At 41.4% G+C, this 22,770-nt stretch overlaps 1 protein-coding gene across 3 annotated transcripts in view; it reads right to left on the bottom strand.

The window, feature by feature from the left end:
- Nucleotides 1-22,770, bottom strand: part of LOC119906220 (solute carrier family 41 member 1-like) — a 137,010-nt gene that overhangs the window by 41,402 nt on the left and 72,838 nt on the right. For all 3 annotated transcript variants that reach the window (XM_038723779.1, XM_038723781.1, XM_038723780.1), the window contains 3 exons: nucleotides 21,761-21,905; nucleotides 21,266-21,345; nucleotides 6,646-6,780 (listed from right to left, as the gene is read on the bottom strand). In XM_038723779.1, coding sequence (XP_038579707.1) covers nucleotides 6,646-6,780; nucleotides 21,266-21,345; nucleotides 21,761-21,905 — 360 coding nt within the window. The remainder of the gene's footprint in view (nucleotides 1-6,645; nucleotides 6,781-21,265; nucleotides 21,346-21,760; nucleotides 21,906-22,770) is intronic.

Raw genomic sequence — 22,770 nt, 5'->3', positions numbered from 1 at the left:
AATAAAGTCTTTAAATCAGTGAAAAACCTCCTCCAATTATCAGTAAAAAAACTGAAGGATGTATGCACCCCTCTTACCAGTTACACACACACATTTCCGGTTGGGTTTTTTTTATTCTACATGTATCACCTCACCTCCGTTCCAAGCGAGCTGAGGGATACTAAAATGTAACGTGAAAACAAGACAGAATGCTGATTGGTCAGAGAGAATATTTACTATTCACTGCATCATCATTATGTTTACAGTTTTTGTATGTTATTTCATCACTAAATCCCCTTCTGAGAAGTTTTGAGGTTAGAAATCAGCTGTGTAGATTTCAAATATTGACAGTTTTAGAGAAGTGATGGCGGAACAAAAATGCTTCAATAATTTTGGAGTTTAGGAGCTCCGCAAGTGGCTGCAGGGGAAGCCTGTGCCAACCCGCGGGAGGAGCGTTTGAGGCCGGCCAGCCGCCCGCTCACAGAGCCCTCTGCTCCCGCCGTCACACAGACCGCTGTCTGTCTTTACATTCTGAGTAATATTGAAAAGTTTTAACCGTAGATATATTTTAAGAGCTGGTGTGTGTGTCGCATTGAACATTATGTCGCGGGAATTGTGTGTGGCGTCGCTATGATGACAAGCTACGTACTCTGGGTACTACCTGCAACGGAAAATGGAGCAGGGCCGAGTAGAGTCGAGTCTATTGCGCTATGGTAGCATTTTTCGGCAAGGCAGCATAGATCGTCAGAACACCGGCAACAGTTTACGTTTACTCCTAATGGTAAGATGTGGAATAATGATGTTGTGGACTTGAGTAACTTATACCATCTGCTAGGTTACAGTCGCAGTCTGAAGCGGCTTTGATTTGGATCACACTACCTTGTTTCTTACGACCCGCCCTTTTCTGCTTCTGACTGGCTAGTTGTCCTTAGCTGGGAACTGCGCATGTGCAACTGCCAACAAAGATTTTGTACAAGTAAGATGCATCACTCTGTAGCTCAAGAGCGGAGCATACAACACACAGGGTGAAAAGAGGAGCTGCAGCAATGTGCAGTATGAGAAAAATATTGTGTTTTTTTGAAAATTAAACCACGTAAACCTGTTCTGGTACAATCCCTAAGTAAGATTTTGAACCTGAAAATGAGTATAATGCCACCTCTTTAAAGCTCCCCATACACATTTGTTCTTTGTTTGACCACATGTGCTCACACACACACACACACACACACACACACACACACACACACACACACACACAGAGCCCTTATCAGACATGCAGATCTATTTGTCTTATTTAGCATTTTAATTAACTTCATATTGGGTATTTTTGTTTTATAAATAAATGCTTGTGAATACTTTATCAACCTCTTCCACGTAGAACTCCAAATCCTTTAACCCACTATCTGTTAATGGTGATTGTATTATAGTTATTAATTCATTAATTTTCCAATACTCCAAATTTAAACTTTACTGATGTTTAATGAGACTAAATTAGATAATTGGTTATCAGTTTCTTTTGTTTCAAGAGTGTTGCCCCAAGGTGAATACATATATTGTTGTGACGCACTTCAAAGAAGGTCAGATGGTGTCAAAAGAGGGAGGGATGTTTCCCTCCCCGAGAGTTGACCTTTTCACAGAGACTCAATCAGACAATGCATCGCTTAAGGATTGTGTATTCAAAGAGCCTTAGTGACCCTTTCTAGCCGTAAAGGTGTCACTAAAGACAGTCCACAGGACAGGAAAAGGGGCTATCTGACCCTTTCTCCCTCCCGCAGGTCACCTCTGGCCTCAATATGACTCTTTTCTCTCCACAGAACGGCTTCAGTATTAACTAATGCTTTAGTTAAATGTTTCATAAACAATTTCCTACAAAATTATCAATTGATACGCTAGTGTGTATCACCAGCCTCTCAGTTAAAGTGGAATGTCTACTGTTTTCTCGTGTGACCCGAGCGCCACCAAGGGGACAGGAAAGGTATAACACGTAAGTGTTTAAAGCTCTGCTTACACCGACAAGGATCGCTAAGTAGGTCTACCTATCACCACGTAATTGCATAAACGAAATTTTGCTGCCACGCTTACATCTAAATTGTCTCTTGATAAAACCAGTAACCAGCAAGTATACTGAGGACAGGTAATTAAGCTTTGTTACGTTTTATATAACCATTATAACCTTTTTCCATAGTGTTTAGCCTCGTTTTAATTGTCTTTATCCGAATGTTTAGAACTGAGTATTTTTACAAATGTCGATATGTGTGGAGAGAGAGATTAAAGGGAAATACGCGCAACTATATTTCTTTAACCCAAAAGTTAACACCTTAGGGACTTCCCCTGAAATCCACTCCAAAATTGACGTCACCACTACCTAATGAAGTCAATAAAAGGCCTTGCTGTCTTTTGTCTTCCCTTCTCTTCTAAAAAAAAAAGCTTGTTCTTCTCTTCTAAAACTCTCTTGAAACTAAACGTATACGCTCTCTTAACTTCCTTTACTTTTGAAATTCCGATTTTTTTTGTTTCGTACTTAAATTTCCTTCAGACGAGCTGAGAAAGCTACGACCCTGAATTCCAGTTTTCTTAGCGGGAGATTTGATTTTTGTTTTGGGAGCTGCCTGGGTGAAACCTTCCCCAGACCTGTTTAATCTCAGCAACATTACATAGCCAATATTCCAGAGGCCTCGCGAACCTACGGGCGAATGTGTGAGTTTATTTGATTTTGTAGTTGCAACCTCGTCCAATCGTTTTAAGCAGCTTTGGTCCAGAAACTCAGAAGCCTTCATTTATGGCCTTGAATGAATGAAACCATGGCTCTGACGACAGAACCCTGAGTGGGCTCCGCTATAGCGACACCAAACGAACTGAGATCAGAGTAAAAGCCTGGGCTGATGGCCCGTTGCTGCAAGCGCTTCCCACAAAGGACTCCAAATCCACCGGTTTCGAACTGAACTCGGAAATGCCACTGGGGTCGGGCCAGAACCAACTCCACGAGCCAACCGGCAGTCAAGCCTTGCTACGGGACCTGCGGCAACGGTAGGGCAAAACAAACCACACTTGGTGTTCTCTAGTTGGCTCCATCTACAGTTAATAAACCCCTAGATTAGTCAAACTAAATCTGCAACCTAATTTCGTCATTCGTTCCCTCATACTCATAGAATTCTCTCCCTCTACAATATAAACTGAAATTCAATCGAGCTTTACATAGGCTACCCTGTTCATTACCTCCTGGTTGTCATATTGACTGTTGTCCCTGCAATATTACCACATTTACCCACTATTGTACTCTCTTTTGTTAGTTAATAAATTCACCTTGAGCACGATGATGTTGTGTGTGTGTTATTAAGAATCTAGAGTCCCTATACATAGAACTCACCCTCAGATTTGAGATTGACTGATTGACTAGAGTTTACGATTTCAGAATAACTGAACCAGTAACAACTAATGAATTACCAGAAATTTGTGTAATTCTCAGGCTATACTCAAGGACCTAAAGCCTTGGGCGGACAAGCAAATCTTTAGGTGGTGCTCCTAATCTCTAGGCACAAATTACAGGCTAATCTATATGTATATAAGCAATCTATCCACCATAACATCAAACTACAAATTGACTCCTCAACCATCACTCCAACCAAGGTGGTGAGAAACTTGGGTGTCATGATTGATGACCAGCTCTCCTTTTCAGACCATGTTGCTGATGTCTCTCGGTCATGCCGCGTTGCTCTGTAATACATAAGGAAAATCAGGCCCTACCTCTCTCAGGACGCCACTCAGCTTCTGGTACAGGCCATGGTTATCTCTCGCGTGAACTATTGCAATGCCCTCCTAGCAGGTCTTCCAGCTTGTGCGGTGAAACCCTTACAAATGGTTCAGAATGCAGCAGCGCGTCTGGTTTTTGATCAGCCCAAATAGGACTCATGTCACTCCATTACTCAGCCTCCACTGGCTCCCCGTGGCCTCCAGAATCAAATTCAAGTCACTAATGCTTGCATACAGAGTGACTACTGGGTCTGCACCATCTACCTAAACTCTATTATACAAACTTATGTTCCTTCTCGCCCGCTATGCTCCTCCAACGAACGCCGCCTGGCTCTGCCATCCCTTCACAGAAAGCAATCCCAGTCCCGGCTATTCTCATCTGTGACACCACAATGGTGGAACAAGCTACCACACGCCATCAGAGCAGGGGCATCCCTCTCTAACTTCAAGAAGCTCTTGAAAACTCATCTCTTCCGAGAACACTTCCTCCTATAACACCTCCTAACCTCTAACAAGCACTTCCTGTGCTCTTCTTCTTCTATCCCCTACATTAATCTTGTATTGATTGCACTTTTTGTTTTGTCTTTCTCGCCACCTGCCTATCTTCGGTTTGAGTAGGTAGTATAGAATGGGTTTGCTGGAAGCTTATAAGCTAGATGACCCTTATGAGAGTGGTAAAGCCTCGAATATACTCTGGAGCGGATGTGCAGACGGACAGCTGCGGACCCCACGGACAGGGACTACTTCTGTTTATACAACTTTCAGGAGTCAACTTGACGGACTCGTTCCACACAGTAGATCGGTTGGCAGCCTGCACAAACCCTCTGATGACGATTTTTTTCGTCATGCCTCGAGGATGCGGAAAGTATAATCCTTGCTTAAGAAGGACTCAAAACAGTAAAACCCAAAACAATGTTGAAAGTCTCTAAAAAGCTTTATAGTTTGTGCTGAGGGGACAGCAGTCAGGTGATAATTATCTGTGGGTTTTCAAGCCACAGCTTGTTGGCTTTTAGAATTTGTAGGCGCTTTGGTGAAATACGCAAGATTTTATGGAAACATGTCAAGGTATGCATTCAGTACAGCAGTGTGTAGCAGACCTAAATTTTAGTCATGCAATTTAATAAATTTATGAGAAGTTGATACCCAATTATGAATTAATATTCATAAAATCAAAATTTTCCTCGTTTCAGGGCACCATCGGAGTTGTTATAATCTCCGGACCTCTAGGTAGTTTTAATAATTATACAATTATTACTAGTGATCAGTTAGTTAATAATCGCTCAATTATCTTAAATCAGTAAGTCAGTCTCATATCTAAAGGGTCAATTCTCTTGGCAGGAACTAGAAATAGGCAACACACACAGCTCTTGATTATATTACAGTGAATTTATTCTCTAACTAAGGTAATAAAAAGATGGGTGGATACAGGGAACATAAACATTTGCTGAACAATTAGCCTGGAGGTTCGATTGTGGGAAGCATTTGACTCATACGGCATAGAAGAGCTAATGAAAGTAAACTAATGCTATGATTTTAGGAGTTAAAATGGACATCTGATCACAGAACATGTGTTAAGTCTTACTGCTTGTCGACAGCCTGCTTTTGGCCTGTTGCACGGGTCCCACGCTAGCTGTCCGATCCTGGCTTTTTGCTAGGGATTCTCCGGGGTTCTCCGTGTCTGATTGAAAACGCCTCCTCCGTCTGGCAATTCGGCTGTTTTCAGGTTTCCTTCGTTGTAGCTGGCGAGACCACGTGGCTTGGTCTGACCTCGGTGAAGTTGGCTCGACGAAAAAGGCTTAAAATGGAACTTGGTCGTTCCTGAATTAGTCCAGTGTAACTTAACGGACTGATAACTTTAACAAACAAAAGAAATAAATAAATTAAAAACAAACTGAAGGGCAGATCGATGTCTCGGCACTTCATGTGTGTAGCTTCAAGCGAAACAAAAGGGCCTGTTTCGCTGGCCGACTGAGGGCGTTGCCTGGCGCGGCACGCATCGCGTCCAGGGAGCCGAGCAGAGCGGAAGAGAGCCAACAGTGAAGAGAAGCGCGAGAGGTTGCGTGTCGCTCTTTTGTTGCCTGGGGCGTGGTTCCCCAGGGGGCATCTCAGGTTTCCCAAGGGACTGCCTTTCTAAACTTAATGTCTAAAAAGAAATCTATTTGCACGTATTATAATCAAATATTTTCCACAATCGAACCTCAATGGTCGAACGGTTGTACTGTTCTAGGCATTTGGTAACAGGAAACAATTGTCACATTATTGGTCAGGATATTTATACATTTAACGGCATTTCCAACGAGGGCATGTAATACTTATTTCGTCCACTTGGGGGAGCTCAGGTTACATGAGGAAAGCTTGGATTACATTAGATGAAGGAGTGTCTTGCTGAAAATAAAAACACTGCACAAGTTCTTTTCAGCACTGATAACAACGGATAGCAACAACAGTTAACATAACTACTCAAATACAGGCAAACGTAATCAGGTAACTAAAGATTTAATTAAACTTAATTAAATGCTTTGAGACTTTGGAGACTGCAGTCTTTGGCCATTCAAAGTTCAGTGTCTGGACCATGTCACACCTGGGTGAGACAGGGGTTTTCCTTTTTGATGTGGTAATAAAACAAAGAATAAGGTCAGTTGCCACGGAAACGTGTGTGGGGGGCCAATTTTGATAGGCTGTTCAGGGAAATGCCAATGGCTGGTTCGTGTCCCTTTGTCAGTTTAACAGTCAGGCCCCCGCGTTATCAGCTTCGGAATCAAAATGGTGCCAGTTTTATGGTCGGGCTAGCACTTAGAGAAAGCAACTCTGACCCCTCCCCTTCTTCTCTGGGGAGGAGAAAGGAATTTAGGGTAGCTCCAAATTTATTCAATGTAAAATGCACAAATCCACACCGTTGTTCACTACATGTGTTACCTGAGGAGTAGAATGTGATGCAGGGAGAGGGCCAGTGCTGCCTCATCTTGTAGGGTAGCACCCCTGGGATGCTCAAGAAATGCAGGTAGGTTGAGATCCTACTGGCTTGAATGGCCACCAAGTTACCACCCACTCCTACACAGGGCAAGAAAAGACAGAGGACAGACTATGTCACAGCTTTTGAGAAAATGCAAGCGATGACCACATACAAAAGCTCCACTGGTGGATGAATTATCGTGGCAAAGGAGAAGTGTTCACTGTCGTGGTAATTATAAAATATATTCCTGGTGAGGGACTGAGCAAATAATTGAGTTAGAAAAAAAACGTTGTCTTTTGAAGTACTAAAACAAAAATCAAAAAACAAAAACCTAGGACAGTCACTAATGTCTGGCCCAGAGCAAAGGGATGCATAATCATTTACACAGTCTAAGTGTCTATGTTTTGGGGAACAAAGATCCTCTCCCAGCCTTGACTTGTCCCAGTCAAGGCAAGGAGAGGAACAGCTAGTAAGGAAAACAATAAAACAACTTCACATCTCTGACCTAAACCCTACATATGTTATTATGTATAAGTATAATAATAAAAAGAAAAAGATGATGATTTGAAGGATTTAAAACTATATATATTAATAATATTAATAATAATAATAGTAATAATAATAATAAAAGTACTAAAAAAGTATATTATAAGTAAGCCTAAAAGATTATTAGAGAAAGAATCGATCCATCGTTCTTGGTAATGCATAGGGCAGTGCAGAAGCATGTATGATTCGTCAAACTCTTTACTAATCTCACTCAGGTCCCCCACCACACAGAGTGATGGGAAACCGGGATGGGGTACATTAGCCGAATTGATAAGTCTTCAAATATGCCAGAACAGGTGTACATAGCTACATATCATGGATCTAACTATCATTGATGTTCCCTAAGAACTTTAGGCACGTTTGACTGCATAAGATCCCATAGTCTTATGCTTTCTCGTCCCTCTCCTCTCTCCTCCTATCACTTTCTGCAGGTGTTTCTGGAGCTGTGGAGTCTGGATCTGTGGTAGCGAGTCACCTGCTGCCCCCATGTTCCTGCTCAACACACTCTGCTACAATTATTGTTACTAGTCTTATTATTAGGGGTCCAAGCCCGAGTGGGCTGGGAACTTGCTTGACTTGAAATTTCTCACACAAGTCCAGCTCAATGTAAGCTACAAAATACCCCCAGGGTTCGTTAAGATCTGCCTACCAAAAACGTCTGCCATTTTAGATTTTTTGAAAAACACATTTTTTACATCTCCTCCTACACCGTAGCTCCGATTGCCACCAAATTTTCTCTGGATCATCATTGGCCTTAGCGTATATAAAGTTCAATTCAATTTTCATATAAGAAAAGGTCTAGACCATACTCTGTGATGTTATTTACAGAAGCCCAACAATTCCCACCAAGAGCAAGCACTAGGCGGCAGAGGCGAGGAAAAACTTCCTTTTAAGAGGCAGAAACCTCGAGCAGAACCATGGTTCAGGGTGGGCGGCCATCTGCCTCGACCGGTTGGGGGTGAGAGAGAGAGAGAAAGAGGGCAAGAGAGGAACAGAGAGAAAGAGGGCAGGAGAGGAACAGAGAGAAAGGAAGGAGGCAGCCTACACAATATACACACAGAGGTACAGACAGTAAAGGTGATGTTGCCATAGACTAAATGACTAAATGAAAAATGGTATAGATATTTATAGTAGTGTTAATGATAATAATCGTAATGTTACATGGGGGCAGCAGGTGACCCGCAGCCACAGATCCAGACTTCACAGCTCCAGAGCCAGAAACACCTGCAGGAAGTGATAGGAGAGGGACGAGAAAGCACAAGACTACTGGAAAGGGGAGAAGTTGTGTTAGTAACATGCAATAATGGGATGAGGTTGCATACAGAGGGAGAGAAAGTAGACGAGAGAGGGGCTCAGTGCATCATAGGAAATCCCCCAGCAGTCTAGGCCTATAGCAGCATAACTAAGGGATGGTTCAGGACTCACCTGAGCCAGCCCTAACTATAAGCTTTATCAAAGAGGATAGTCTTAAGCCTACTCTTAAATGTGGAGATGGTGTCTGCCTCCTGAACCCAAACTGGAACCTGGTTCCACAGGAGAGGGGCTTGATAGCTGAATGCTCTGGTTCCTAGTCTACTTTTGGAGACTCTAGGAACCACAAGTAACCCTGCATTCTGGGAGTACAGTGCTCTGGTGGGGTAGTAACCCACATAGCAGTGACATTTGGCCCAGATTTGGCTTAAAGCTGGCACTGCTGGCACTGAGTCGGCACTGGCATAAGGCATATGAACCGAACATGGCCCAGGTGTGGCAGACAATGGCACCGCCTTTAAGGCGGCAAACAAGATATGGGCCAGTTGTTGAGCGTTGTATTTGGCCCAGATGTCAAATTAGAAATGTGGGCCACAGATGTATGTGTCTTGTCCCACAGTTTATTTTCAGATTTTTGAGTAAGGTGCTAATAATTATTTAAAAGCATACTTCCATGACTTGTATTTGTAAACAAACAAATTTTAAAAAATTAATGAGAATTTTAATTCTGAAACAAGGCCCTCGAAATAGTAGGCTGTAACGTTCTGATATCAATCAATTGAATTTATCAACGTATCCACTCAGTGTAGGCTGCACCAGTGGACAGCGACTCTTTTTTCTCAGTAGCCTCGAGCGCCAACGGTCGAGGCTACTGAGAAAAAAGAGAGAGTGCTGACTCACTGCACTCACGGTCATGGACTAGTCTGGGGAACAGCAAGTTGCCCAGAGCACGGTGGCTACAAGCCAGCAAAGAAGTGGTGAGTGAGAAACAATAATTTCATGTTCATGAAAACGTTACTGTTTTAGTCATTACATTTGCTGTTAGCTCACAAAGCTGACATTCGGGAGAGGTCGGGAGTCTAGCTTGAATGTTACTGTAAGGATGGGGCTAGGCTAGGTATAAGCTAACGTTAGCTAGCTAGCTAATTGTCATAGGCTATTAAAAAGATGCTATTTCGGAGTAAGCTGGTGAAAAGAATGCTATTTTAGGTTAACCTATTTTGCAATTAAATTTAGATAACATTAGAGAATGGTATTCTTTCAAGGGCAGGATTTTTGAATTTAGCGGCATTTGGAGATGCGCGTGCAACCATCACGCCATGGCCGTGCAACACGCAGAAAAAATATTTTACGTATTACAAGATTATCTATATCAATGCAGTGTCACTAATCTTGAAATAATTTTGAAATAACTAGTTCAGCTCGAGTAGTTCATATGTCACCTGCTCTGCTGCGTGTGTAAGGTTGACTAATGTTAATACACACAGACATGAATCCCCCTCAATGGCCCATCCTCAACCTGGGGAAACGCTGCTTGCTGTCTTTTAATACTAACGTTATTGGATTACTATTTCTTATTTGGGCTATTTGGGATTTTGGCTTAATGTATTATTATTTTTTAAAAAAAGAAAAAAGAATTCAGTTTTAAAAGTTCAATAAATGCAGGATGTTCCCGAAGGCAGTAATTGTTTTAAATAATTGTGATCTCAATATTTACCAGATTAATTGTGATTATGACTTTTGCAATAATCGAACACCCTAATGTAATCTATATCTATATATCTATATATCTATATATATATATATATCATTGATATTTCATTCTCATTTTAAGCTAAATAAATATATAACATAAAAAAAATTGTAATTTGGTATATTCTTCTTTGTCTGTTTCAGGTTGAAGGACAAAAGTTTGAGGAAAGTCACGGTATGGAAAAGGCTTGGATGTACAATGATAGGGGCAATGCACGAAGAAGGGCATTAAAGACAGTCAGTAAACTGATTGAAAATGAGCTGGATAGGGGAGGGATGGTGGATGCTAATTTAGAGTTAGGTGATTGTGTTGATGATTCAGAAGAATCTGAGATGCTATTTAGTGATGAAGAAAGTGATCAGGTCTTCATGTTGAGGAAAAGGAAGTATATGAAGAGACTGTAGCTTCTGTTGAGGATCTGCCTGATCTTGGAGAACAGTGCAGTCATAGTGATGGTGATTTGCGGAGCTCTTTGGCAGATTGGGCAGTTGAATTTGGTATTTCTCTAATAGCTCTGTCAGCGCTTCTCAGCATTCTCAAAATCTGCCATCCCTCTCTGCCAAAGGATGGACGAACACTGCTGAAAACAAAAACTTGCTACAACATTAACAGTGTAGCTGGTGGTGTGTTCCACTATTGTGGAATTCTGAATTCTATCAGGAAAATTCTAGATAAAGTGTGGTCTACAGTGCCAGACGGACATGCTTTTAAACTGCAGTTGAATTTTGATGGTCTGCCGCTTTGCAAGAGTACTAGTACACAGTTTTGGCCTATTCTTGGTATGTTGCAAAGATACACCAAGAAACCAATGTTGATCGGACTGTTTTGTGGTACTTCTAAGCCAAATTCGTTGGCCGAGTATCTTCATAATCTGGTTCAAGAGTTGAAAATGTTGAAAAGTGGATTTCTGTTGAAGCAGAAAACCTTCTTTGTGAATGTTGTTTCTGTTGTGTGCGATACCCCAGCCTGAGCCTTCATAAGAGGTGTGAAGTCACACACTGGATACCATGGGTGTGACAAGTGTCACCAAACGGGTGTCCGCAAATCTAATCGAATGACATTTCCTGAGGTCAATGCAAGGCGCAGAATGGATGACAGTTTTAGGCAAGCAATAGATGAGGAACATCTCATCCATCACTCACCTCTTGCAGATGTTGGCATTGACATGGTGGCTTGTTTCCCATACGATTATATGCACCTGGTTTGTCTGGGTGTAATGAGGCGTCTCTTAGATTTGTGGATCAGCACCACTGGTCCTTTGCGCTGTCGCATTTCATCTAGTCTAGCTTCCATGGTTACGGATAGACTTCTTGCTCTGAAAAATTACATTCCCAGTGAGTTTGCTCGAAGGCCACGGGCACTGGCTGAACGATGTAGGTGGAAAGCCACAGAATTCCGCCAATTCTTGTTATACACTGGTCCGGTTGTGCTGAGGGGTGTTTTAAAACCTCAGATCTATGACAACTTCATGCTTTTGTCAGTAGTTGTGTATATTTTGGTAAGTCCAAAATATTGTATGGAGATGAACAACCTTGCTCACACGCTGGTTTCATTTTTTGAACACTTTGGACAGCTTTATGGTGAAGAGTTTTGGGTTTACAATATTCATGGTCTGTTGCATCTCAGTGAAGATGTCAAAATACATGGCAATTTAGATCTTATATCAGCATTTCCCTATGAAAATGTCTTAGGAAAACTTAAAAAATTGGTTCGGGGGCCATGCAATCCTTTGACTCAGGTGTTACGCAGATTATCAGAAATGGAAAATGGCAGCTACAGTCCAGATGTTAAAGAGGCGACTCAAAAACTGGATAAAGAGCATATGGGTGGGCCAGTGCCGCTTCTCACATGTTCGTCAATTTAAAGTATTGGCTATTGATGATATAGTTGTGAAGCCCAATGAGAGAGATTCTTGTATCAAAGTCGATAACAAGTTTGTTTTAGTCCGAAACATTGTTGAGGATAAAGGAATTGTGTACCTTGTGGGCAATGAATATAAACAGGTGGAACATTTCTTTAAATATCCAATTGACTCAAAAGAGTTTCCAACCTCTCCACCAATGTCAAGTGTTTTATGATTGAAAAGAAGCTACAGAAGTATGTAAGATTACCATTTCAAAACAGATTTGTTGTTGTTCCACTCTTGCATTGAAACTAGTAACCCTGAAGTTGCTCTTGTATTTTAGTTGGCTATGGAATTTATGTAGTCATGGTTGCTTATTTTCAGATGTTTCATATTGTTGTCTTTGACAACACAAATGAGGTTGAAGTTGTGCCTTCAGTCTGGATAAAAAATGGAGAATGCATGTGGCCTCCAAATAAAATTGAAAAATCTCAAAAAACTGTAAAATCTCAAGAATGTCCTGGAGACGGACGGATGCCCCATAAGGCCAGAATTTTCTTCACATCACGTAAGTTAAGTGTTATCACCTCTACCTTTAAATTGATCTAATGATAGATCATAATATCACTTAAACTTACTTTTTTTTCTGTATTTTGTTTTTCTAGATGACTACAATGAAGCAAGGCTTAAACTACCTCAGGCTGTCGATCACACTGACCTTGGAAGTGACGGAGGTGACTCGCCAATTAAATTTAAAAGAAAAAGAATGTATGTTTTTTGTTTTTTTTTATAAATCTGCAGCAGTGTTTCCCATACGTTCATTTATTTGTGGAGGCCCGCCACAATATCAACGCTGACTGCCACACATTGATTTTAGATTTTTTTTACTAAGCCTAGTTAAAATCGTATTTGACTGCAGAGCGCCGTAGCGCAGCACTTCCTCTCACTCGTCCCTCTCTCTCTCACTCACCTGTACCTCTCCCTCTCTCCCTCATGGAACACAGCTGCACAAATCTGTCCAACACAATGCTTTCATTGTCGGAGACCCAGCTTAAAAAAAGTTATTAGCAAGCATGTAAGGAGCCTAGCTAATAAGGAGAGCTAAGTTAATGTTATAAGCAGCTGGATTTTCGAGACTAGCACGCTGCATATAGCTGGTAGTCAATATGCATGCACTTGCACACACATACTGTTTCTTAAAATTATTAAATGTGTTTTTAGACGCAAGAATATTCTTTTCCCTGGGGAAGACGATGAAGAGATGGAAAGCACCCTGAAAGTCACATTGCCCAATGCTCCAAAGATCCCTAGGCAGTACAACACTCCTACATTAAAGCCAGGGAAGCAAAACAGCCCGAACCTCCAGCCAAGTGGCCACAGCAGTCCTGACCTCCACAGCAGTCCTGACTTCCCACCAAGTGGCAACAGCAGTCCTGAGCCAAGCCCAAGTCAGCACTCCTGAACTTCCAAGTTTCCTTCAAGCTGGCACACCAACACTGAGAATCATCCACTGATGCACGGCAGCACCGAGAGCCGCCGTACGCCGAGGCACGCCAGCACCGAGAGCCGCCGTACGCCGAGGCGCACCGAACGATCTATACTCCCATCAAGGCACCCTGAGGCACACCAGACCAGGGAGCAGACATCCAGTCTGCAAATTTGTGAGTATTCAATGATGTTTGTTACATTGTATGAATTCTTTATTTGGCTAAATGGTTTCTTCAGATAATGAGGAAAATAAGACTTCCAACATTAAGTATGATGCTGTTAACAGAGGTCAGAAAAGACCATCAGTTTGGTGGCTTAACTAGTTTTATACTGTTTCTAATCTGTCTTTCTTGCTTGTTTTCTTCTTAGCCCTTCTGCGTAGTATATTAACAAAACAGGAAATGATGATGGACCAACTGCGCATCATCTTTAAGACCCTACAGGGTATGAAAGCGACTGATGAGGCAGAGATAGGCCTGGATCGAAATTTGTTGCCCGTCAAAGACGTCACTTCTCTTCAGAACCTGGAGGAACAACTGCAGAGTATTCCTGACCTCCAGAAACAGTTGGTATGTTGGCATATCAAATACAGTGACCATATTTCGTACTGAGCTGGCTAGCTTTTATTTTCCTTAAATGTTCTCATGAAAACCTGACCAGGTACCCGCAGGGACTTAAAAGTAGAGGAAAGGAAGCAGGTGAGAAAAGTGAAGGAGCTGAAAGGAGAAGACAGGAAGAGAGATGAGGGTAGGGGTGGACAAGAGAAGGGTCATTAGAGGACAGTAGAGGAAGAGAAGACAGGTGAGGTGATGAGCCGGGGAGAGGAGAGAAAATACCGTGATTTATCTTTTATTGGAATAGATACAATAGGACTTATTTAGAGATAATTGATTCGGGCAGTGGAAATTGAGAATGGCTGGTTGCTTTAAAGGACAAATTCACTTAAACTGAACCTACGCCCTTTTGACAGACATTCTGGTGTGATATCTACATGCAGAGACCATAATTTTGCAGATCAGTTTAAGTAGAAAGCCATAGGCAGCCATTACTGGTTCATATTGTACTCAATATGTCCTTTAAAATCCTGTAGTCACAAGTTAATTGTGTGTGGGTTTTTTTTAGCTGCTGTGAGGCGTAACCGTCTGACATCTGGGGCCACGGACCAAGAAATAGATTCCACCATCAAAAGATGGCTTCATCTGGCTCCGGATAGGGATGGTGGCAGGAGGGAGAGGATGAGGAGAAAAGAGCGTGAAGAGAGCAGGACAGCAGTAAACAATTTAATGAACTGAAACATGGCATAGACATGTGTGCAGAGTACAACTGGTTCATGGACTGAAACATAGAATGGATGTTCAAAAGTTGTTTTTTGTCAAGTGTTTCACAAGTTTACAAGTGCAAAACCGAACTGAATTTCAGCTGGAACAGCAGGAGGCCAGGACTGTGTTTGTTATCCTGGACGAGAGTTGTGTGCAGAGTACAATGGGTTCATGGACTGAAACATAGCATGGATGTTCAAAAGTTGTTTTTTTTGTCAAGTGTTTTACAAGTGCAAAAAAAAAACACTTAACCTGGTCTGGTGAGTCTGGATGTTGTGGGAAATAAATACCATCATTTCTGTGGCGGAGAGATCCTCACGCCAAACTATGTTCAAAAATCTGTATTTTATGTACAAGTGTTTTGTACAAGAATTTCCTATTTGTCTGTACATTTTTACAAATGCGCTGCTGACGTCGGGGGTTGAGGTGAGAGGAGATAAGTGGAGGAGGGGACTGGAAAAAGTAGAGGAAGAGATCGTCTGGCAAATAAAATTTACAGTTTTGAAAATGGCTTGATGTGAAAAATCAATAAATATTTTTCATAAAACGTCTGTATTGAGGCTTTTTTTTTTTTTTATCTGGGCCAAATACGGCAACTGTATAAAATTGAAGTGGCATGGTGAAGGTTTAGTTGAGGCTGACATGTGGAAACAGTGCTAAAATCAGGTATGGTCCAAAATAGGGCCAGCTATAGTCATACAGTGGGCTGAGATATGGCTATATCATGGGCCATATGTGGCCCGTGTTCTAGCTACCAGATCTGGACCACTTATGGACCGTAATTCATTGATGTATCTGGGCCAGACCAGTTTTGCTATGTGGGAAGGTACTACGAGCTCTTTAAGATGGTGCCTGACCATTAAGAGCTTTGTAGGTAAGAAGAATGATTTTAAATTATATTCTGGATTTTACTGGAAGCCAATGCAGAGAAGCTAAGACAGGAGAAATATGATCTCTTTTCCTGGTTCCTGTCAGAACACGTGCTGCAGTATTCTGAATCAGCTGAAGAGTCTTAATGGACGTTTTCGAGCAGCCTGATAATAAGGAATAGCAGTAATCCAGCCTAGAAGTAACAAATGCATGGACTAGTTTTTCTGCATGATTTTTAGACAGGATATTCCTGATTTTCGCAATATTATGTACGTGAAAAAAGGCAGTCCTTGAAATTTGCTTAATGTGAGACTTAAAGGACATGTTCTGATCAAAGATAACTCCAAGATTCCTCACAGTGGTGCTGGAGGCCAGGGCGATGCCATCAAGGGAAACTATATCTTTAGATAATGCATCACGGAGGTGCTTAGGCCCCAGAACAATAACTTCAGTTTTATCTGAGTTTAACATTAGAAAATTACAGATCATCCAGGTTTTAACATCCTGAAGGCACATTTGAAGTTTAGCTAACTGATGAGTTTCATCTGGCTTGATCGATAGATATAACTGAGTATCATCTGTATAACAATGAAAGGTTATGGAATATTTCCTGATAATATTGCCTAAAGGAAGCATATATAAAGTGAAGAGGATTGGTCCGAGGACAGATCCTTGAGGAACTCCATGACTAACTTTGGCGTGCATGGAGGACTCATCGTTAACATGTACAAACTGAAATCGATCTGATAAATAGGACTTAAATCAGCTTAGAACGGTTCCTTTAATGCCAATGAAATGTTCCAGTCTCTGCAATAGGATCTGATGGTCAATTGTATCAAATGCAGCACTAAGATCTAATAAAACCACTACAGAGACAAGTCCTTTGTCTGATGCAATAAGGAGGTTGTTAGTAATTTTCACCAGTGCTGTCTCTGTGCTATGATGAGCTCTAAATCCTGACGGAAAATCCTCAAATAAACTATTGCTCTGTAGAAAGTCACACAGCTGTTTAGCAACTGCTTTCTCCAGGACCTTAGAGAGAAATGGAAGGTTAGATAAAGGTCTATAATTGGCTAAAACATCTGGATCAAGTTTGGGCTTTTTCAGAAGAGGTTTAATTACAGCTACTTTAAAGTACTGTGGTACATAGCCTGTTGATAGAGATAGATTGATAATTTGCGAGTTTCAGTATTATACCATGGAGCTTTTATTATTTTCTTTTTTAGAGGGGCTACAGAGTCGAGTGTCATCCGCAGCGAGCCTGCAGCACTATCAACAAGATGATCGATTTGGGATGGACTGAAATTAGCATAGGAGTCCTCCGTTACTTTGTGACTTGATAATGAATTTAGAGCTGATGGAATCACATCCTTAAATTTAGCTACAGCACTATCAGACAGACATCTTGTATAGAATTTTTGCCCAATGGCGTGTAGTTCAGCAATACAAACTCAAAAGTTATAACAGTGGTCGGATAAAGATTGATTCTGTGGGAACACTATTAAATGTTCAATTTCAATACCATATACCAAAACAAGGTCGAGGGTGTGGTTAAAACAGTGAGTCGGTTCATGAACACTCTGAGAGAAGCCAATGGAATCTAACAGAGAGATAAACACTGAAGCTGTCATTCTCAACGTCCACATGAATATTAAAATCCCCTACAATAATAACTTACGGTACACTATAATGAAAAGAATTGGTTGCAGTGATTTCCAACTTGGGTGCGAAAGACTAAGAACAAGGCTTTCAAATGAGTTATAATTTAGTTTAGGTTTAGAGCTGATTAGTAGGCTAGAGTCGAAGATAGCTGCAACTCCACCTCCTCGGCCTGTGCCTCGAGGAAGGCAAGGCTTTCAAATGAGTTATAATTTAGTTTAGGTTTAGAGCTGATTAGTAGGCTAGAGTCGAAGATAGCTGCAACTCCACCTCCTCGGCCTGTGCCTCGAGGAATGTGAGTATTAATATGACTGGGAGGGGTGGATTCATTTAGGCTAACATATTCTCCATCACCCAGCCAAGTTTCAGTAAGAAAAAATAAATCAATATCATAATCTGATATTAGTTCATTTACTAGTACACCTTTAGAAGAAAGAGATCTGATGTGTAAGAGTCCACATTTAATTTTCCTATTAGTTTGCACTATTGCTCTTGTGGTTTTAATTTTTATGAGGTTTTTATGCACAGCTCCTCTTCTGTTTACCTATGATTTAAATAATTTCGATGGTCGGGGGCAGACACCGTCACTACAGGATTTTCACTAAGTAACTCCTGGAATGGAGGAGCAGAGAAGTGTGTTAGACTGCAACTCTGCATAGGGTTTTGGGTGGGTAACTGCTTAATTAGAAGGGCAGAGAAGTGTGTTAGACTGCGACTCTGCTTCCTGGTCTCAACACTGGGTTGTCATGGATTTGGTCCACTAATAAACTTGGCCAGATTTCTAGAAATGAGAGCTGCTCCTTCCAAAGTGGGATGGATGCTGTCTCTCTGAATCAGAGCAGGTGGTCACCACCATCGTTTACTGGACACCACCTCGACAACCAGCGGCGGAATGACGACATGCAGGAATACATGTCATCACTGGTCAGATTTGGCAGGGGTCCAGAGAAAACTATGGTGTCCGACATTGTTTTTGCATATGTACACACCGACTCAACATTAATCTTAGTGACCTCCGATTGGCGTAACCGGGAGTCATTACCGCCGACGTGAATAACAATCTTACTGTATTTACATTTATCCTTAGCCACCAGTTTCAAATAAGACTCAATGTCGCCCGCTCTGGCCCCAGGGATGCACTTAACTATGGCCGCTGGCTTCGCTAACTTCACGTTTCTCAAAATGGAGCTGCCAATGATCAGAGTTGGTTTCTCAGCGGGTATGTTGCTGAGTGGGGAAAATCTGTTAGAGACGTGAACAGGTTGATGGTGCCCCGTGGACTTTGAATGCTTACGACTATTCTTCCTTCGGATAGTCACCCAGCCACCCCTTCCTGGCTGCACAGGAGATGCCGTGGGACGGCTACCAGAGGCTAACTCAGGCCGTTCCGCACCGACTACCGGGGACTGGCTAGCTACAGTAGCTAAAGACTGATCTACCAAGGTGCGGAGCTGGACTTCTAAATCACTGAGCCTCGCCTCCATGTCTAAAAATAAACTACACTTATTACACGTACCATTACAGCTAAAGGAGGCAGAGGAGTAACTGAACATCGAGCGAGAGGGAGAAGGAGAAGCCATCGCTAACGGCTAAGCTAAAGTACTGTAGCGTCAGCTACCAAAACTTTTGAACAACTATGAGATTGAACAGCAGTCACTAAAATATGGAAAGAACTGTGAGTGCTTAGGCAAAATTACTGTAAGAAGTGTTTAGCGGACAGTTGGCCGCTGTAATCTAACAAATGCAACTGGTTTAGCGAGAGCAGCACACGTCAAGCAACGTCTCCCATATGCTCTAGATGTCTTATCCTTTTGTCATACCAGAGTGAGGAATTAAGTGTTTTCTTATTTTGCAGGATGTCAGGATTATTCCAGATAGGAGTAAGTCTGCATGGGATAGGTGAAGAACCAGATATTTTGAGAAATTCCCACCAAGCTGCCAGGGAAGTGGTTATGTTAATGCTTTTAAAGCAGGTATGACGTTTGATGCTTGAACTGATGAATGGCATATCGGAAATTTTAATTTCCTTACAGAATGTTTGTTCTATGTCCATCCATGGTTGGTCCAGGGGGCCACCACAATCTTTTGCTTTTTGCAGTTTTTAAACTGATTCATGGGGGTTTATTTTTCCACAATATTTAGAGATGTTTGAGTCCAGTGATTTAAACCCGACAGCAGAGGGTTTTGTGGGTAACACTGAAAACAGGTAATTGATTTTAGGTAGGACCATCATTTTTATAGTTTTATAGTCTTCCCATGAGTGATATAGGCAATGATGTCCAAGGTCATCCTCTATTTATTTAAGTAAAGGCATGTAGTTCAGCCACGACAGTTCTGACAGCCTGGGGGAAATATTGACACCCAGATATTTAATATAGCAGTTTGGTAGATATACTCTGGAAATCACACATTACAAGTAAAACTATGGATTTACTCCAGTTAATGGAGTAGTCTGAAATGGATGAGAATTTATTATTTAAGTGTGATTGTCTCAGACGTTTGTGAGTTTAGGAGGAAGAGTAATACATCATCTGCATCAAGGCTTCTCCTATGGTATACATTTTGTGTCCTTAATATTTTTATTTTGTCTGACAGCAGCTGCTAGCAGTTCTATAAAAATGGCAAATAGCGAGGGAGAGAGTGGGCAACCCTGTCTGGTACCCTTCTGAAGACTTGGAAAAGTATAATCGTTTGTCCTGACAGAAGCTCTTGGGGAACTTTATAAGATTTTAATCCAATCTATGAAAGAGTTTCCAAATCCAAATTTATGTAAAGTAGCGAATAGAAATTTCCAATTTACTCTACTTTACCTACTTTCTCTGCATCTAAAGAAACAAGTTTCCAGGTTATGAATAGTGGCATAGTCTATTACATTAAGTAGCCTGCGTGTATTGTTGGTGGAGTGCCTGCCCTTAATAAATCCTGTTTGGTCGGGGTGTATTATACTAGGAGTGACCTTCTTGCTAGGGTTTTGCAGATGATTTTAAGATCTGCATTAATAAGTGATATTAGGCGATAACTGGACGGGAGTATAGGATCTTTGTCTGGTTTAAGGAGCAGGCTGATATTAGCAGAGTTCATTGTTGGAGACAACATGCAAGTACCTCTAATTTGCATTACCAACCTATGGAATGTGGGCGCAAGTACAGAATTCAGCCAGAAAACCATCTGGCCCAGGGGCTTTATTATTCGGCATATGGAAGAGAGCTTCATGGAGTTCAGCCATTGAAACAGGAGAATCCAGAGCCCTGATCTGTTCAACATCTAACCTTGGCAAATCTATATTGTTCAGAAATGCATTGATGTGTTTTTACAGTCAACAAGTGTCAGTATTCAATAGCGCAAGCATGACTTTGAACGGGGAGGAGGAGTATAATTAGACCATCGTGGTGACAGTAAGATAATTATATGAGTATCGATCCTAGAGCAGGAAACGTTGGCATCAGAGATAGATACTTTAAGAGCGATCCGCACATCACTAAAATGTTCTCCTTACCAGCTTAGCAACATAGACTGGAGCAAGAGTTTCAGAGTGGTGAGTTATTAATTATGTAACAGTTCAGAGAAGTGTTTTCTGTGGGAGATGGGAACTCCCTTTGGGCTGGACTTTGGGCTTTTTCACTTTGCAAACCTATTAAATGCACACAAAAGTATATAACTCAATAAAGGAGAGGGGAAAAGCCAAAAAGCATAATATGACCTCAAGGAGAAGATGTCTGAGGGAAGGAGCAAGGATATTGTGATTTACATATTATCTGCACGCTGCATGCCAGCAGAAGCCAACATCAAAAATGTAACTGTCAGTTTGATTACTCTTTGTGGCATAATTTATTTGTAAAGACCTATCAGCTTACCATTGATGACAGGAGTAAAGACAGCCATGCCCTCAAAGTTGGGATCACTCACTGTCTTGTCAAGTATTAGACCTCCAAAACTGAAAATCACAAACAGAGGGAATCAGAAATAGTCACTGACAGGGTTTCAAAGCCTGATTTCAGAATGGAATAAAATGTTCCAGTAAAAGGTAATCCTGTGTCCAGCTATTTAATTAACAGTTACCAGACGGCTGGTTTAAGTTGCCATTCAACATCTTACTACCTAGATGGATTGGAGTAACCTATATAGATAACTTAATGTTGACTATATTTAATTACTTACAGCTTCATAAATAATTGATTAGGTTTGACTAAAATCTTTTTTACATCATTTTGTACTTCTATAGTGTTCAGTGTGTTTTTTAGTACCTGTTGTATTTCAATTTGAAGTTCACTTTACACATCACTTATAAATGTGCTAAATAGAATTGTGAATTTATTAATAACTCAATAAAATAACTAAAAGTGTTTGACCTGCTTATGGACATGGCTACTATAACAGGCTGCCACCCGGAGCGGAGAACCTCCCTGATCTGTGGACTCTGTCGGGCCACCACCACCCACAATGGGATCAGAGCCAGGAAGACCAAACACACCAGGGGGGACAGGTACCATATCTCTGTGGGACAGGAACAGGAATGAGGAAGTGAAGAAATAAACCATAGCAATGATTTACAATGGGTGAACACAGTAAAGCAAATACCTGGCAAGTTGCTAAATAGGTGTAGTTAGGGCATAATATTACTATGACATCCAAAAGGACTGTAATCTTCAAAAAAACTGACATTCTAAAACTCAGATAAGCAATCAAATTATTAGACATCAAAAGCTTAGAAATGTACCATTTACATTACATTTACTCATTTGGCAGACACATTTATCCAAAGCGACTTACATTTGAGGAACAACAATACAAGCATCAACAAAGCATCAATACAGCAGGCGATCTACAAGTGACAATACATACTAGTAAGAGCAGCAATAAATACTTATAATAGCACAAATGGCATCAATGGGGTGAAAAAAAGCAATGAGTTAACAAAATAGTGCAAGTGCATCAATACAAGAGAAATGTAAAGGGATAGAAGAAGAGCACAGGAAGTGCATGTTAGGGGTTGGAGGTGTTATAAGAGAAAGTGTTTTCAGAAGAGATGAGTTTTCAGGAGCTTCTTGCAGTTAGAGAGAGCCAGGCAGCGGTTTGTTGGAGAAGCGCAGTGGCTGAAAAGGGAGGTAAGTTTGTGTTACGGAGTTTTGGTAGATGGGTGTAGACCCAGTAGTCACTCTGTATGCAAGCATTAGTGACTTGAATTTGATTCAGGAGGCCACGGGTAGCCAGTGGAGGTCATTTGAGTATTGTGGCCGTTTTACAATGACAAAGTCCAAGGCCACTATTCTGCAATAAGAAGTGTCCTTGGGCCAGATACTGAACCAGATACTGAACCCCGACTGGCTGTTCCGCCAGTGTATGAATGTGTTTGAATGTT

Source organism: Micropterus salmoides, unplaced genomic scaffold (assembly GCF_014851395.1).
Source record: "Micropterus salmoides isolate LMB-PRFRI ecotype aquatic unplaced genomic scaffold, ASM1485139v1 Ms_hic_scaffold_16, whole genome shotgun sequence".
In the NCBI taxonomy this organism is placed as follows: domain Eukaryota; kingdom Metazoa; phylum Chordata; class Actinopteri; order Centrarchiformes; family Centrarchidae; genus Micropterus; species Micropterus salmoides.
This window is presented reverse-complemented; position numbering and strand designations above follow the sequence as displayed.